The 15,320-nt window shown below is 48.6% G+C and overlaps 1 protein-coding gene and 1 long non-coding RNA gene across 5 annotated transcripts in view; both read left to right on the top strand.

Annotated features, from left to right (window-relative positions):
* ARHGAP22 (Rho GTPase activating protein 22) overlaps window positions 1–15,320 on the top strand; it is a 210,581-nt gene that overhangs the window by 174,268 nt on the left and 20,993 nt on the right. For 3 of the 4 annotated variants that reach the window (XR_002735272.2, XM_023230184.2, XM_023230185.2), the window contains one exon: window positions 2,817–2,945. Coding sequence is in view for 3 of the 4 variants with exons in the window: in XM_023230184.2 (XP_023085952.2) it covers window positions 2,817–2,945 (129 nt within the window). In the remaining variant the exon portion in view is untranslated. Of the gene's footprint in view, window positions 1–2,816; window positions 2,994–15,320 lie in introns of all 4 variants that reach the window. The other variant, XM_023230187.2, reaches the window with a different exon arrangement.
* LOC111554554 lies at window positions 3,385–14,500 on the top strand. Its single transcript, XR_002735273.2, has 2 exons — window positions 3,385–3,539; window positions 12,721–14,500. It is a non-coding gene; the product is annotated as an uncharacterized LOC111554554 (long non-coding RNA).

Below are 15,320 nucleotides of genomic sequence, written 5' to 3'. Positions count from 1 at the left end.
AAATGCTTTTGCCATAAGATACAGGAACAAGCAAGAATGTCTGCTCTCACCACTTCTATTCAATATGATATTTGAGGCTCTGGTCAGTGTCATTAGAAGAAGAAAGAAATGATTCCCAGTTGGAAAGGAAGAAGTAAAACTGTCTCTATTTGCAGATAGCACGATTGCACATGGAGGTTCATTGGTGTCCATAGAGAAAGGATAGACTTTTTACCAAGTGGGGCTGGAACATGCATATGCAGAAGAATGAACTTCAATTACACCTTCTCCCATATACAAAAAGTAACTCATAGACCTACATGTAAATCCTAAAGCTGTGAAACTTTTGAAAGAAAACCTAGAAGAAAACTTTTATGGCCTTAGGTGAAGTAAAGATTTCTTAGATATAATACCAGAAGCACACTCAATAAAAGAAAAAAATGATTAATTGGACTTTGCAAAATTAAAAACTTCTGCTCTTGGAAATCCACTGTTAATAGAATGAAAAAAGAGAGAGACATGGACTGGGAGAAATATTTGCAAAGCAAATATCTGGTAAAGACCTTATATCGAGAATATGTCAAGAACTCTCAACACCAATAATGGAAAATAAATAACCTATTTTAAAAATGGGCAAAAGATTTGAACAGATATGTCACCAAAGACGACACACAGTTAGCAACTGAATACATAAAAGATGTCCAACATCAACAGTCATTTGGGAAATGCAAATTCAAACAGCTGCACACCTATTCGGATGGCTAAAAGTAAAAAGACTGAGCATACCAACTGTTGGTGTGGATGTGGGGGGTCCCAGAACTGTCATACACAGCAGGCGGGAAAGTAAAATGGAGCAGTCCCTTTGTAAAACAGTGTGTGGCCATTTCCTTAACAGTTATGCTTATATAAAAATATACACAAATACTTAAAAAGTTAGGCTGAGAGCACCTTGGGGCAGGACCCAGGACGGGCACAGCTGGGCATGAGAGTATCTGCCAGCCTCTGGTCAGGGCAGATCCAAGTTTCGTGGGGCCTGAAGCTTATATGACTTGGGTGGTCCTCTGCAGGGAAAATAATTTTCAAATGAGTCAAGATTAGGTACAGAAGTGAATATTTAGGACAAACCAAGTAACCACAAATTCCTGGAGCTGTGGCTCTCCAGGTTTCTTTTCTTTTCTTTCTTTTTTCCAAGTCATCTTGAGATATTTTTCTAGGAATGCTCACATAGAAAAGCTTCCTGGTGGCATCTGGCTTCCCCTCCCCATCTCGCACACTCAGCCATTCCAGCCTTTGTAGCACAAATGCTGTGCAGCACTGCTGTCCCCAAGGCAGAGCTGCTTCCAAGTGGCAACCTCGGTAGGTGGCAGTGCCCACACTCTTGTGAGTGGCCACAGCAGCCAACCGAGCAGCTTCTGGGATTGGGCTCCGCTGTCTCAGCCTCCAGCTCCCTTCCTACCTACCTCCACAGCTCTGCTGCCCAGCAGCTGTCTGAGCCCTGGCAAGCAGGGCTTGCCTGCGTAGTGAAGGGCTCCAGAGGGCATGGCAGAGCCCTGGCTGCTCCTCACCCTCCTGAGCATTGGGGCCTCTCCCCCTGCTTCCCCGCAGGCCCGCTGTGGTGCCCTCAGCCGGGACATAGCCCTGCCCTCTGCCTCAGCCCTCAGAGCAGCCTGCTTGGTTTCCCCAGTTCTTAGCGGAGAGATGGCGGGAGGGAACGTGGGATGACTGAGAGCCCAGAGCTGGGACTTGAATCTCTGGCAGTGCCACTCATTCGCTGTGTGCATTCAACAGGTTACTTAATTCCTCTGTGCTTCAGTTTTCTCATCTGTAAAATGTGGTTGGAAATAGTACCTTCCTCACGGAGTCACTGTGAAGGTTAAAGAACCCCAGGAGGGCATGTGTGTGGCAGCTGTGCTTACCAGAAGGGTCACAGGCATGTACCACGTGCTCAGTAAGCGCTGGTCCTATCTGCTTTCCATCCCTGGGTCATGGGCTCCAGCAAAGCATGGCTTGGGCCCACCCACCCCCTGGGAACACAGGTCTGTTCACCCTACCAGCAGATAGTCCTGGGATGTCGCGGGTAGGGTGTATAAAGACAAACTCATTCTTGAAAACCCTAAAATTACCTGTACAGTTCAGTATAAATAGTTTTTTAATATTTCCCGAAGATCAATTCACTTACACATGAAAACTTGAAAACCAAAGAGGGGAAAGTCAGTTCACAAGTAACTGTCTTGAGTTTTCCCATCCTTCTGCCTTTAGGTACCGATCCACTGTCTAGCCGTGAGATGGGTGTGGTGGAGTAATCTGGGACGCTGTGCTGCATCCTGGTTTAACATCCAGCCTCTGTGACCTTCATATATACGGAGACTCTTGTCTTCATGGTGGGGAAGGGAGGCCCTAATCTCCAATCCAAAGTTAAAAGCACATAGTGACGTTCAGCTGTGTTCTTAGAGTGGGCAAAACTGATTTGAAACAAAGCATAAAGTGAGGCCACCCTGGGGCACTGAAAGTCTCTGAGCTGGCCTAACATCTGCATGCTTTTTTTTTCTAATAGTGTCCTGGGGTGCTTTAAATTATTTCTATTTTGGCATGGGAAAATAACAAAGTGAGACCAAGAGAAAAAAGAGAAAATGGGAAAGGGCTCCAAATAAAGCGATGTGAGGTGTGAAAGGGGTGGACTGTGAGATAAAAGCAAAGCTCAGCTATTGCTGGAAGGACTTCGAGAGTATCCCACAGGGAGTAACGCTGACTAGTGCTGGGGATGGAGAGTGGGCTGCGGGCAGGGACCCGGCATTGCACAGGGACCCTGCATAAGCCTGTGTCTCCCTGTCTTGCAGGTGGTGCCGGGGAGCGGGAGAAGGTACCGGCCAACCCCGAGGCGCTCCTGCTCATGGCCAGCTCCCAGCGTGACATGGAGGACTGGGTGCAGGCCATCCGCCGGGTCATCTGGGCCCCGCTGGGCGGAGGTACTGCCCGTAGATCGCATGCCCACCCTCTAGAACCCTTGCCTCCAGGTAATCATGCCCCCTGCCTGTCCTGAGCCCCTAGAGACCCCACTCACTGGGGACTTGCTGGCTGCATCCTGTGCTTCTCACAGCAAGCTGGCCCTTCCACTGCCAGCCCTCAGGAGTCACCCAACGACTGCCGTGTACTCACTTCCTCCTTTATTGAAAGCTGTGTATTAGACGTCTAAATGTACTGGATTCTATTCCGGGGTGAGGAATTCATGAGGATAGGCCACACCTCCACCCTACCTCATCTCCATTCTCTGCAGGAGGGATGGTAGACGAGGACATGTGTCTCGTGGCGTCCAGGGGTGAGACACGCCACAAAGCCAGTGAAGCTCAGTGAGAGGACGGCGGGGGTGTGGCTAGGTGGAGTGGCCCAGCAGACTTAATGCAGCAACGGGGAGCCAGGGGCATGCTGGGCAAGAGCATTCCGGTGGAGACATGGGACATGTGCAAGCGCCCCGAGGTAGGGACGAGCTATGGGAACACGAGCCATGTCAGGAAGGCTGGGGTTCCGAGGTAGTGAAGACCAGGAGAGTGCGAGGGCCTGAGGTGAGGGTGGTCACCAGGGTCTTGGAGTCCTGGTGGGGATTTTTTATTTTGTTCTCTATACAGTGGGATACCAGGAGGGCTCAGAACAGGAGACACACGGGACCTGGATTTCTGAAAAGGGCCCCCTGGCCACCACCTGAGGAGTGGACCATAGAGGGACAGGAGTGGACACAGCAGGCCAGGAGAGTCCATGGGGTGGGCATGCAGCTGATGGTGCAAAGTGACCAGCTACAGGTATATCCTGAAGGTGGAGCTGCCAGGTTTTGCCTATGGTCTGGACATGGGGTATGAGAGAAATGAAAGGTGACTCCCAGCCATGCAGTTGCTATCTCTAGGTCGGTGTCCATATGAAGTGGTCATGTAAAGACGTTTCATAATGGGATCACCATGGCATTTGGGCCAGGGCCACCAACTCCCTGCTGAATGTGGAGACTGGGAGTCTGAAAGCTGGCCGGACTCTGCCTACACAAGCTATGGACGTCCTCTTTCTCCCTATGGTGTTTGATCAGCACACAGTCTGGGCAGGGACTCACCTTTTGGGGCTCTGGGCCAATCTCCAGATTTCACAAGCCCCGGCTGAGCCCCTTCCTTTGCTCCTCTGTTTGCCCACTATCCTCTCCCACCCCTGGCTGTGGTCTGCCTGACCACCTTTCATTGAATCGTAAATCCCTTATAAGGAAGAGTCAATATAATATTGAGAGTAAAAGTTGTTCTCTCAGGCTTCATGAATGATATCACACTGTCAGCCTTGGTCCCCTTGATCCCTGAAGGTTACAGCACATTTGACTTATGGCCCCAGATTAATGGCCTGGAAAGGCCTAAGCCCACCCAGGGATTTCTGCAGCCTCACAATGGCTTCCTTTGGTTCCAGGTTGCTGAAAGTGAACCAGTGGAACAGAATACAGCCCAGAAGCAGAATCTTACATAGTTGGACTTTGATGTATGACAGGTGACACTTTTGAGCACCAGGGAAAGAACATTATCATTATCTTGGGGTAGAGAAAGATTTTTTAAATGAGTTACAAAAAAAAAAAAAAAAAAAAAAAAAACCCACTAATCTATTATGAAATTGTTGATAAATTGCATTTTATAAAATGAAGAGCATCTGTTTGTAAAAAGTAGATTAAGACAATGAAAAGATAAGCTATAGATTGGGTGAAGGTGTTTGCAACACATATGGTCATCAAATTACTCACTCCCCACACTCCTACAAATGAATGAGGCAAAAACAGACAAGGCAGCAGAAGCATGGGCAAGAGACTTGGACAGGCATTTCCTAAAAAAAGAAATCCTCATGACCAGTGAACATAGGCTCCTGCGCACAACCTCTTCAGTAATCAGGGAAATGCAAATTAAATCGCCATGGGATACTTGTGTGCACCCACCAGAATGACTAAATAACTAAATGAAAAAGACAGTTTCAAGTGGTGATGAGGATAGAAAGCTATAGAAACTTGCACATATTGCTAGGGCAATCAGCAGTGTCTGCTGAAGTTGATGCTGTGCACACCTGTGTCCCAGCAATTCCATATGAAGCATGTCCCACATAGAAATGTGTGCACAGGGAGGCCAGGAGACTTGGATACATGGGATGTTCATGGCAGCCTTACTGATGATAGCCTGACACTAACCCAAGTGCCCAGCAACAATACAATGGATGAGTAACTATGACTCAGTCTTACAGTGGGAAACTCCACAGCAATGAGAATGACTCTATTACAGTGCCACCTAAAAACATGCATGAATCTTAAAAGCAATGTGGAACTAAACCCAAACAAACAAAAAACATAACATGTTGTATTATCTACCTATATAAAGCTGAAACACAGGGCAGAAGTAAACTATGTTATTTATAGATAGATAGGCAGCAGAATATAAAGAAAAGCAAAAAAATGAATGCCATGAAAGTCAGGATAGTAGGGAGGAGGGAAGAGGTTAAGATGGGATGGGAGAGGGGCATAGATATCTGAAATGTTCTCTAGCATGACTTGGGTAGTTACACAGGTGTTCCTTTTACAATGACATGTTTATCTGCCCATTTATGCTTTAAGAGTTTTTCTAGATGTGTGCATATAAAAAATAAATGAAACAAAGGGAGAAACTTGGGGTTGAAGAGTGAGATGACTTGCCCAAGATGACACAGCCAGCTAGGGAGCAGAACTGAGAAGTGGAAGTGGATGTTCTGATCTCGAAGACTGTGCTTGGTCCTGGCCCAAATAGCCCATCCAAGAGCTGCACCAAGACCTGCACCCAGCAGGCCTGGCTCCCCAGCCACACGTCCATCTCCCTCTCTGCTTGCTCAGATTTGGGGACCTTTGGCAGAATCCCACATAGACCCTAGACTGACCCCTTCCCCAGGCCTGGCATTTATCTGCCTTCCCAGGCTGTGTGCTGAAGAACTCACAACCATTAAAATAGGAACTGCCATCAAAGGCGCTTATCTCCTTTTCCCCCGGGAGTACAGAAGAAATGCAGAAATCTCAGAAGTTAGCGATGCTAGGCGTGTCTGGGCATGCATGGTGCTGGCAGGTGGGCTCAGTAGGCCCCTGAAGGTTTTCTGGCAAAGCTGTTATTAGCCCACATCCTCTGGGAAGGAGGCTTAGAGGATCCGTCCTTCTTTGGCTGTTTTGTGACAGAGCCCCTGAGCCCTTCCTGGGGTGCTTATTCTGGCACAGGCAGGCTACCTCTGACAGACAGGAGCGGGCAGCGTGCCCACTTCCGATGGGACAGCCCAGCCATCCCCTTAAGAAGTGGGAGCAGGCCAGTGGTCAAGGGAGCCTCACTGCTGGTGGCCTGCCCAGCCCACCAAGCTGTGGCCCCAGCTGGAGTGCCTCTCATTTGGGCATTCATTTGGTCATTCAGCCAATCTGCCATGGACTCGCAAATGTTCTAGGGGCTGAGGAGACAGCAGTGAGCTGGAGGGACAGGCACTGGCCTCATGGTGCTCATGTGCTAGTAGAGGAGGTGGGTGACCAGCTGAGCAGACATGTGGCAAGTTAGATGGTGGTGGGCACAGTGGGGACAGAAGAGGCAGGGAGGGGAACACAAGAGATAGGGTTAGGGTTTGGTGACTTTTGAGTAGAAGGAAAGAAAGGGTGGATGACAGCACAGGCAGAGGTGGGGGATCCATCCCAGAAGAGCAGCAAGGAGGCCAGTGTGGCCAGAGCAGAGTGGGCAAAGGGGAGGAGAGAGACCAAAGAATGAATGACCTTGTCATTATGGTAGGGCTGTTAGTACCTCATGGCATGGAACAGAGAAGAGGCAGAGCCTGGCCCATCTTCTACCAGGATCCTTCTGACTGCCATGTTGAGAAGAGACCAAAACCAGTTAGGAGCTCCTTATACAACAGTGCAGGTGAGAGGTGAGGGTGGCCTGGCCCAGTGGCGGTGGCGATAAGAAGTCATTGAATTATTGATTTTTTTGAAGGTAAAGCCAGTGGTTTCCCCCTGTTGAGATGGGTGAGAGGTATATGAGAATGAAGGAGAGAAGTTAAGGGTAATTCTGGGATGTTTTGATCTAAGCAATGGGAAGCTAATGGGTTAGCTATTAACTGAGATAGAAAGACTACAGAAACTGCAGCTATTTGAAAGGAAGATATGGGCCTAGTTTGAGATACCTATAAGATGCTCAAGTTCAGATGTCAAGTAGGCAGGTAAATATTCCAGCCTAGAAATCAGGAGAGAGGACTGGGCTAGAGAGAGAATTTAGGGGGCTATCAGCACATAGATGGGGTTTGAAGTCATGAGGCTGGATGAGACAGCACAGAGCGGGTGGAGGGACAACAGAGGAGGTGAGAAAGAGAGCAAGCCCCGAGAGGGAGGAGAGCCAGAAGCCACCAGGGTCCCTGAGCCAAGTGAAGGAACAAGGGCAGTGATCAGCTGCAGCAAGTGCTGCTGATAGATCAGCCAGAGGGTGAAAGCTGAGCAGTCGTTGGTGACTTGAGCAAAGGGGCTTTTGTGGAGTGCCTGATAATAGTGGGAATGAGAAAGGATGATAGGAGGGGAATTGGAGTGACAGCATAACAACTCTTTCAAAAAGTTTGCAGGAAAGGGAAAGAGAGAAATGTGGACAGCAGCTGGAGGAGGAGGTGAGGTAAAGAGGAAGTTTGTTTATTTTTTTAAGCTGGAAGACAAAGCATCATTGCAAAAGACTGATGGTGCAGGAGGGACAGAGAATTATTGCTGGAACACCAATATTTCTTATGGATATAGATACAAAAATCATTCATAAAATACTAACATGCCGAATCCAAAGAATTATACCCCATGACCAAATGAGATTTATCCTAAGAATGGAAGGGTGATTTAATCAGCTGAAAATCAATTAATGTAATATATTAACAGAATAAAGGACAAGAACACATGACCGTCTTAGTAGACTAGAAAAAACATTTTATAAAATCCAGCACCCTTTAATGATTAAAACACTCCAGAAACTAGGAATAGAAGTGAACTTCTATTCTATCCCTAGGAATAGAAGGGAACTTCTATGATAAAGGGCATCTACAAAAAGCCCACTGATAATATCATACTTAATCGAGGAAGACTGGGTACTTTTCCTCCAAGATCAGGAGCAAGACAGGGATTCTTGCCTTCACCACTTCTGTTCAGCATTGTACTGGAGGTTCTAGCCAGGACAATTATGCAAGAAAATGAAATAAGATGAAGCTTGATTGAAAAGGAAGACATTAAAGTATCTCTGTTTGCAGATGGCATGATCTTGTATACAGAAAGTACAAAAAAAGAAACTATTAGAATTAATTAAAAATTCTGCAAGGTTGAAGGACACAAGATTAGTATATACAAATCAACTGTATTTGTGTACAGTATCCATGAGCAAACTGAGAATGAAATTAAGAAAATTTCATCTACAGGAGCATCCAAAAGAGTAAAATACTTAGGGATAAATTTAGCAAAAAAGTATAAAACTTATATTCTGAAAATAACAAAGCCTTGTTGAAAGAAATTGAAAAAGATCTAAATAAGAAGAAAGACATCCCATGTTCAGGAATGAGAATATGTGATATTGTTAAGAGGCCAATACTCCTCAAACTGATCTCTGAACTTCCATGCCCAGTTCAGGGAACACAGCCCCAGAAAGACGCATGGGGCAGTACCTCCTTGCCAGCTGTTTCCTTGCCAGCTCTCTCTGAGAGGAGAGAGAAGGGAGACAATAGTCACAGGGTCCCCAGGGCTGCTTCAGCATCTGGTGGGTGCTTAAACATGTGTGCCCCTTGCCTGGTTATCTGGAGAGAGTCGGCAAGCCTCTCCAGATAACCAGGAATTTAAAGCTTGGAATTTATATGCATAGGAAGGGGCTTAGCCAAGTCCATTGCATTGAAGGGTGAGAGGAGGCAGAGTGAGGCTTTGGCAACAGGCTTGGGTCTAGGTGTGATCTGACTCTGCCACTTGCTTGCTGCATGACCTGGCACCTCTTATCCTTGCTGTACCTCTGTGTCCTTGTTTGCAAAATAGGAAGAATAATATGTTTTTTGCAGGATTGTCATAAGAATTAAGAGAGAAAATGGACATAAAGTGCTCAACACTCTCTCAGTACCAAATAGTCCTCATTCATTCATCAAGCAGTTACTAATACCTGTCACATGCAGGCAGAGGACTCAGCAGGGAAGAAAGCAGTGCACAGTGTACAATTCCGTGACATTAAGTGTTTTCACCCTGTTGTACAACCATCACCACCATCCGTCCCCAGAACTTTTTCATCTTCCCAAACTGAAACTCTTGCTTCCTCCCTCCAGCCCTGGGCAACCACCATTCTACTTTCTGTCTTTATAAATTTGACTGTTCTAAGTACCTTGTATAAGTAGAATCCTGTAGTATTTGTCTTTTTGTGACTGGCCTATTTCACTTTGCATAATGTTCTCAAGTTTCATCTATGTGGTAGCATGTATTGGAGTTTCCCTCCTTTTTAAGCTCAAATGATATTCCATTGTATGGATATACCACATTTGTTTATCCATTCATCCATTGATGGACACTTGAGTTGCTTCTGTGTTTTGACTATTGTGACTAATGCTGCTGTGAATATGAGTGTGCAAATATCTCTTTGAGTCCCTGATTTCAATTATTTGGGGTATATACCCAGAAGTGGGATTGCTAGATCATATGGTAATTCTATTTTTAATTTTTTGAGGAGCCTCCAGACCATTTTCCACAGTGGTTGCCCCATTTTATATTCCTACTGGCAGTACACAAGGTTTCTAGTTCCTCCACATTCTCACCAGAACTTGCTTTCTGTTTTTTGGTTTTTTTTTTAAATAGCCATCCTAACAGGTATGAAGTGGTATCTCATTGTTCATAAGGTGTTGAAAGAGGTAAGAGAGTGAGCCAAGGGGACATCTAGTGGAAGTGTGCTAGACTGAGGCCACAGCTTGGGCAAAAGCAAAACATCTGACGTGGTCTAGAACCAGCACAGAGGCAGATGGGCTGGAGGGAGTGAGGAAGGGAGCCAGATGGCAGAAGGTAGAGGCTTCCTGGGCCCCTTTCAGTATTCTAGCTGTTTTGTTTTATTTTATTTTATTTTATATTTTATTTTATGTTGTTTTGTTTTATTTTATTTTATTTTGGAGACGGAGTCTTGCTGTGTTGCCCAGGCTGGAGTGCAGTGGCACAATCTCGGCTCACTGCAACCTCTGCCTCCTAGGTTCAAGCAATTCTCCTGCCTCAGCCTCCCGAGTAGCTGGGATTACAGGTGCATACCACCATACCCGGCTAATTTTTGTATTTTGAGTAGAGCAGGGGTTTCACCATGTTGGCCAGGCTGGTCTCGAACTCCTGACCTCAAATGACCCACCTGCCTTGGCCTCCCAAAGTGCTGGAATTACAGGCATGAGCCACCACACCCAGCCGCTGTTACTCTATTTTTTTTTCTTTTTTTGAGGCTATCTGGGCTCATTGCAACCTCTGCCTCCCAAGTTCAAGTGATTCTCCTGCCTCAGCCTCCTGAGTAGCTGGGATTACAGGCACCCACCGCCATCCCCAGTGAATTTTGTATTTTTAGTAGATACAGGGTTTCACCATCTTGGCCAGGCTGGTCTCGAACTCCTGACCTCATGATCCACCCGCCTCGGCCTCCCAAAGTGCTGGGATTACAGGTGTGAGCCACCGTGCCCGGCCCGGCTGCTGTTACTCTTAAGTGAAATGAGGAGGGGGCATTGGAGGGCTTTGAGCCGAGGAACGTCTTGATCTAATACATCATTTAATTCGCAATAATCCAGGCAAGAGAAGGGGTGCTCTCCCTGTGGTCAGGGTAGTGAAAGTGATCAGATTCCAAATCTATTTTGCAAGTAGGACAATAAGCTCTCCTGGCTGTGGATGACAGGAAGGGTGCAGTGGAGGCTGACTGCATGGTGTCTGGTTGGGCAGCTGGAGGCTGGAGTTGTTATGAATTAAGAAGGGAAGACTTAGCACAGAGCTGGTTTGGGAGGCTATGGCAAGACCATAGCTCAGTTTGGACACGTTTAGGTTTGAGGTGTCTATGAGTCATTAAACCAGTAGAGATGCTGAGTGGGCAGTTGGATTAAGAAGTCTGGGGGCTGGGACTGGTGCTAACTAGCACTGTGGTAACTGTTCCACTATGGCCAGCAGGCACCGCCAAGCAAAGCCCTGAAGCTGTTGGTCCCAACCTTACCAGTGGCAGTGCAGAGGGCAGTCCTGGGGCAAGGAGCCAAGCTGGGAAAAGGTGTCCCTGCCCAGAGTGACTGCTTGGTGCTGGGGCATGGGGGCTGGAGATAGGCAGTAGGCCTGTGGTCGTCATCGGAGCTGCACTGCCCTGGCCTGGCTGTGTGGGAATCTCACAGACCTCTGGAGACTTTTCTCAGACCCCGAGGAGTCAACTCTCCTGCCCTTGGGTTCCTCTGGAATCATGAGTGAAAGAAAGAAGGGAGAAATCCAGCTCCCTGAAGCCCTAGGGCAGGACACATGACATGGAAAAAAATCCAACCTTGGGACAACCTGGTGGGACACAATGCAACCTTGTTAGCTGGTAGTGGTCATCATTTGATGGAATGACATCTCTAAAAGGAAGCCCTGGAGGCATAATCAGATTCAGAGTGAAAGGTGATTACCCCCATGCTAGGCTGCCAGTGGTGGAGCCCAAGGTCCTAGTGGACCACTTCTCCCCAGCACTGCTTGCTCTATATCCCAGCCCTAATGAGAGATTCAAGAAGACAGTCTTATTTCTAGTTCCTGTGACTGTCAACCTGCCTGGCCAGTGGGCCTGGGCTTTCCCAGGCAATCCTTCCAAAAGGGGAGAGAAAGGACTTGCAGACCTGGGCTAGGCCTCAGGTCATAAGCCAGCAGAAGACTAGTTCTGGTGCTCTCCGTCCATTCTAGTGGGCCCTGAGGGTCCATGTACTCAAGTGGAGAAGATGTCCCTGTGGGCCTTGGATCCTGTCCAGGCTCATAGAGGGCAGACCTGGCCTCTTCTGTGTATAGGGTGTGTTCAGAGCACACTTGGGCCTCCTTCCCCTGCAGCCCTCAAGTCTTCTCCCCTGCCAGAGCCCCAGGAGCCTGAGAACTTGGATCCCCAAGGCAGAGGAAATGACCTCCAGCCACAGCACCCACCTCCCTGCCTGCCCCCCACTGATGGGACAGCCACAGAGCTATTTACCAGAAAAAAGGCCAGAGCAGCTGCTTTATCTAGGGAGAGCCTGGCAAACTAGTCGGGGTGATTTACAGGGGGCTGTCACCACTGCTTCCTGCAAAGGTCAGGACACTAACGTTCAACACCCTTTTAACCACCTTGCTGGTTCATTAAGCGCTTCCTTCTCAGCAGCTCTGATGAGAAATGCCCATCAGCTTGGCCAGTTTGGTTTCAGTCTGGTTTCAATAGACCTCAGATCACAGAACCAGAAAAGAGTTTGTCCCAATTATTGCTAAGATGGGGATGTACCCCTGGGGACCCCAGCATTTTCTGTACTGGGCCCTGTGTCCCTGCTGAGCCTGACAATAGCCCTGTGAAATCAGTCCCATTATATCCCACTTTTGGTGAGGAGACAGAATCAAGGAGGCTCCAGCATTTGTCCAGACCACAAATAAGTGGGAAGCTGGCATTTCGACCTAGGTCTGCTGGAGTGCAGAGCCGGGGTGCTGGCTGCCTGCTGTAGAGAGCAGGATGCCAGGAAGCCTCAGGGTGTCCTAGGGTTGGGATCTTTGTCTCTCAGCTTGTTCCAAGTGGCCCTGGAGCCCTTCAGCCCACACACCCTGAGAGAAGAGGAAGGGAGCTCAAACTGGCTATAGGTTGCCCTTGCCAGGAGTTTGGTACAATCTGGAGGCGGCAGAGACTCAGAGGTTCAGCAACTTACCTAACAACACACAGTGGGACTGGGGGCAGCACAGCCCACCTCCAGGGTAAGCTCATCGCTGGATGCTGTTGCCAGGTAGGCCTCAGTGCATTCTACCCACTAGATCTGAGGTGTCTTGATGGGTGAGCGGGACATAATTAAGACTGAGGGAAGAGGCAGTCCCTGAGGTCCTGGATCCCAGCCCTAGCCAGGGAACTGTTGTATATACAGCTCAGAGACAAAGGCCATCCAAAGTGAAGAGGCCAACTGTTACTGGGTTGCTTGTGTGAGAGGATAGACTCAGGTTGTCAGCTTCCCAGCCCTGTCCCGAGAAGGCAGTCTCATGACTACCTCTGCACACCCATCCCCAACAGGCGCCACCGCTAAAAACCACCCCTGAGGTGAGGTAGGCATTGGCAGGGCCAGGGCTTCACCTGGAGCCTTCTAATGGGTGGCGCCTGCAGGGCTCTAGCCATGTGGGGCTCCTGGGTAGGGGTGGAGGGCACTGTGCAGAGACTGGCCAGTCTGACTGTGAACACACAGGCAGGGAAACCATGGCTCAGCGCAGAGAAAGCATGTCAGCACCAGAGCCTGCCTGCCCACCTGAGAGAGGCCCACCAGTCCCTGGTTGGTGGGAGCTTCTGCTGAGCCCTTGGCCCCTGCTCTTTAACATGGACATGGCTGCACAGAGCTGGCAGGTCCCTGGGCTGTGGGAATGCCAGGCTCTGTTGGTAGGTGGAGGGCAGACATTCCTTGGTTTGTGACACCCTGCACCAACCTGCGCTGTCACCCTAATGTTCACCTGAGCTCTGGGGAGGAAGAAAACAACTCCGTGGCCTCACTCCCACGGCCTTGAGGACCTTAGCCCCCATACTTAGTGTCAGGGCCAGGACTAGGGATCCTCACTGGCCTGGGGCACAAAATGTAAGGGGGCACCAAAAAAACTCAGTAATCAAGATATTTTATTGTAATCTTTTAAAAAATGAACATTAATATAAAAATATCCTTATATTAGGTCCCCATTGCAGCTCTAACAAACTGCCAGAAATTTGGCAGCATAAAACAACACAATGTGATTCTCTTGTAGTTCTGTAGGTCAGAAGTCATAACCAGTCTTCTAAGGCTAAAATCCAGATGTCAGCAGGTCTGGTTTCTTGTAGGACACAGGGAGAAGCAGTTCTTTGTGTCTTTAACCTTCCAGGGGCTATGGCAAGGCCTTGGCTGTGGCTTCAGCATGCAGTCTCTGCCTCTGTCCTGCCCCCACCACCTCCTCTGTGGTCAAACTTCCTTCTGCCTTCCTCGTAAAAGAACTCCTATGATTGCACCTGGCCCCTCAGATAACCCAGGTTAACCTCTCCTGCTCTCATCTCATCTACAAAGTCTCTTGTACTGTGTAAGATAACACAGTCATAGGTTCCAGTGATCAGGACATCTTGTGGGGAAGGGCATTATTCAGCCAACCACATCCATGGTCAAATGGGAACATGTGAAATACAGGCAGGAGTGTGGTGGGATTGGGGTGGGAGGCACTCACCCTGAAGGCCTGCGCAAGTGCAGTCCTGTCTGTATTGAAAACGTTGATCTTTTGTTCATCAAAGATTTTTTGCCTAATATTTATTCTTAAAAATACTAAAATAAAATGTTTATACTAGTTACTGAAGTTTTGGGTGCCCCTTAAATTGTGCCCCTGTGGTGAGTGCCTGGCTTGTTTCACCCTAGGCCAGGCTCTGCCTAGAATGAGCAAGAGGCGTGACCCAGCTCTGCACATCCAGCTTGAAGAAGGGCTCCAACCTCTTCCAGCCCCAGGGTGGCAAATCCCTCCCTTAAGAATTCTGCTGTCCTGCCCTTGGGACTCCCATCTCTGCTACTGGTGTTGCACTGCCCCTAGCCGTGCCTCTCTGTCCTCCTGCCTTCCTGGTGTACCCATTCCAGCCCTCACCCTTTGAAGTATTGGGATTGTGGGCTGATCTCAGAAACTTACCCTGAGAAGAACATGAGCTTTGCAGAAAGATCATGTAGGTGTTAATGAAGGTCCATCACCAGCTGTATGACCTTAGACAAATCACACAACCTCTCTGATTTTCTGTAATATAGGGAAGCTAATACCCCTCAGACTGCTCAGGGGCATTCTGTATATCAAGTCCAAACCACTATCTCTGGCACTAGGGTGCCCAGGCAGGAAGAGGCCAGGAGGGCTTGGAGCCTGGACCCCCACTGTGAAGCCAGCACTCTCCTCCTTGCTGGGTGACCCAGACTCAGTTACCTAACCTCCCTGGACCTCCTTTGCCTCACCTGGAACACCTGCCTCCCAGGCGAAGGGCTGAGCGGGCGCTCGAAAGCCGGTCCTGGGCAAAGAGGGAAGGGATTCCTGCGGTGCCCGGGAACGTGGGGCATTAGGGTAAAGGGTGTGAAGTTTGACACCGGCGATCCCTCACAGGAGCCTACTTCGGGCGTGGCATCCCAGGCAACTCACAGATCCT

This window comes from Piliocolobus tephrosceles, chromosome 9 (genome assembly GCF_002776525.5).
Source record: "Piliocolobus tephrosceles isolate RC106 chromosome 9, ASM277652v3, whole genome shotgun sequence".
Classification (NCBI taxonomy): domain Eukaryota; kingdom Metazoa; phylum Chordata; class Mammalia; order Primates; family Cercopithecidae; genus Piliocolobus; species Piliocolobus tephrosceles.
This window is presented reverse-complemented; position numbering and strand designations above follow the sequence as displayed.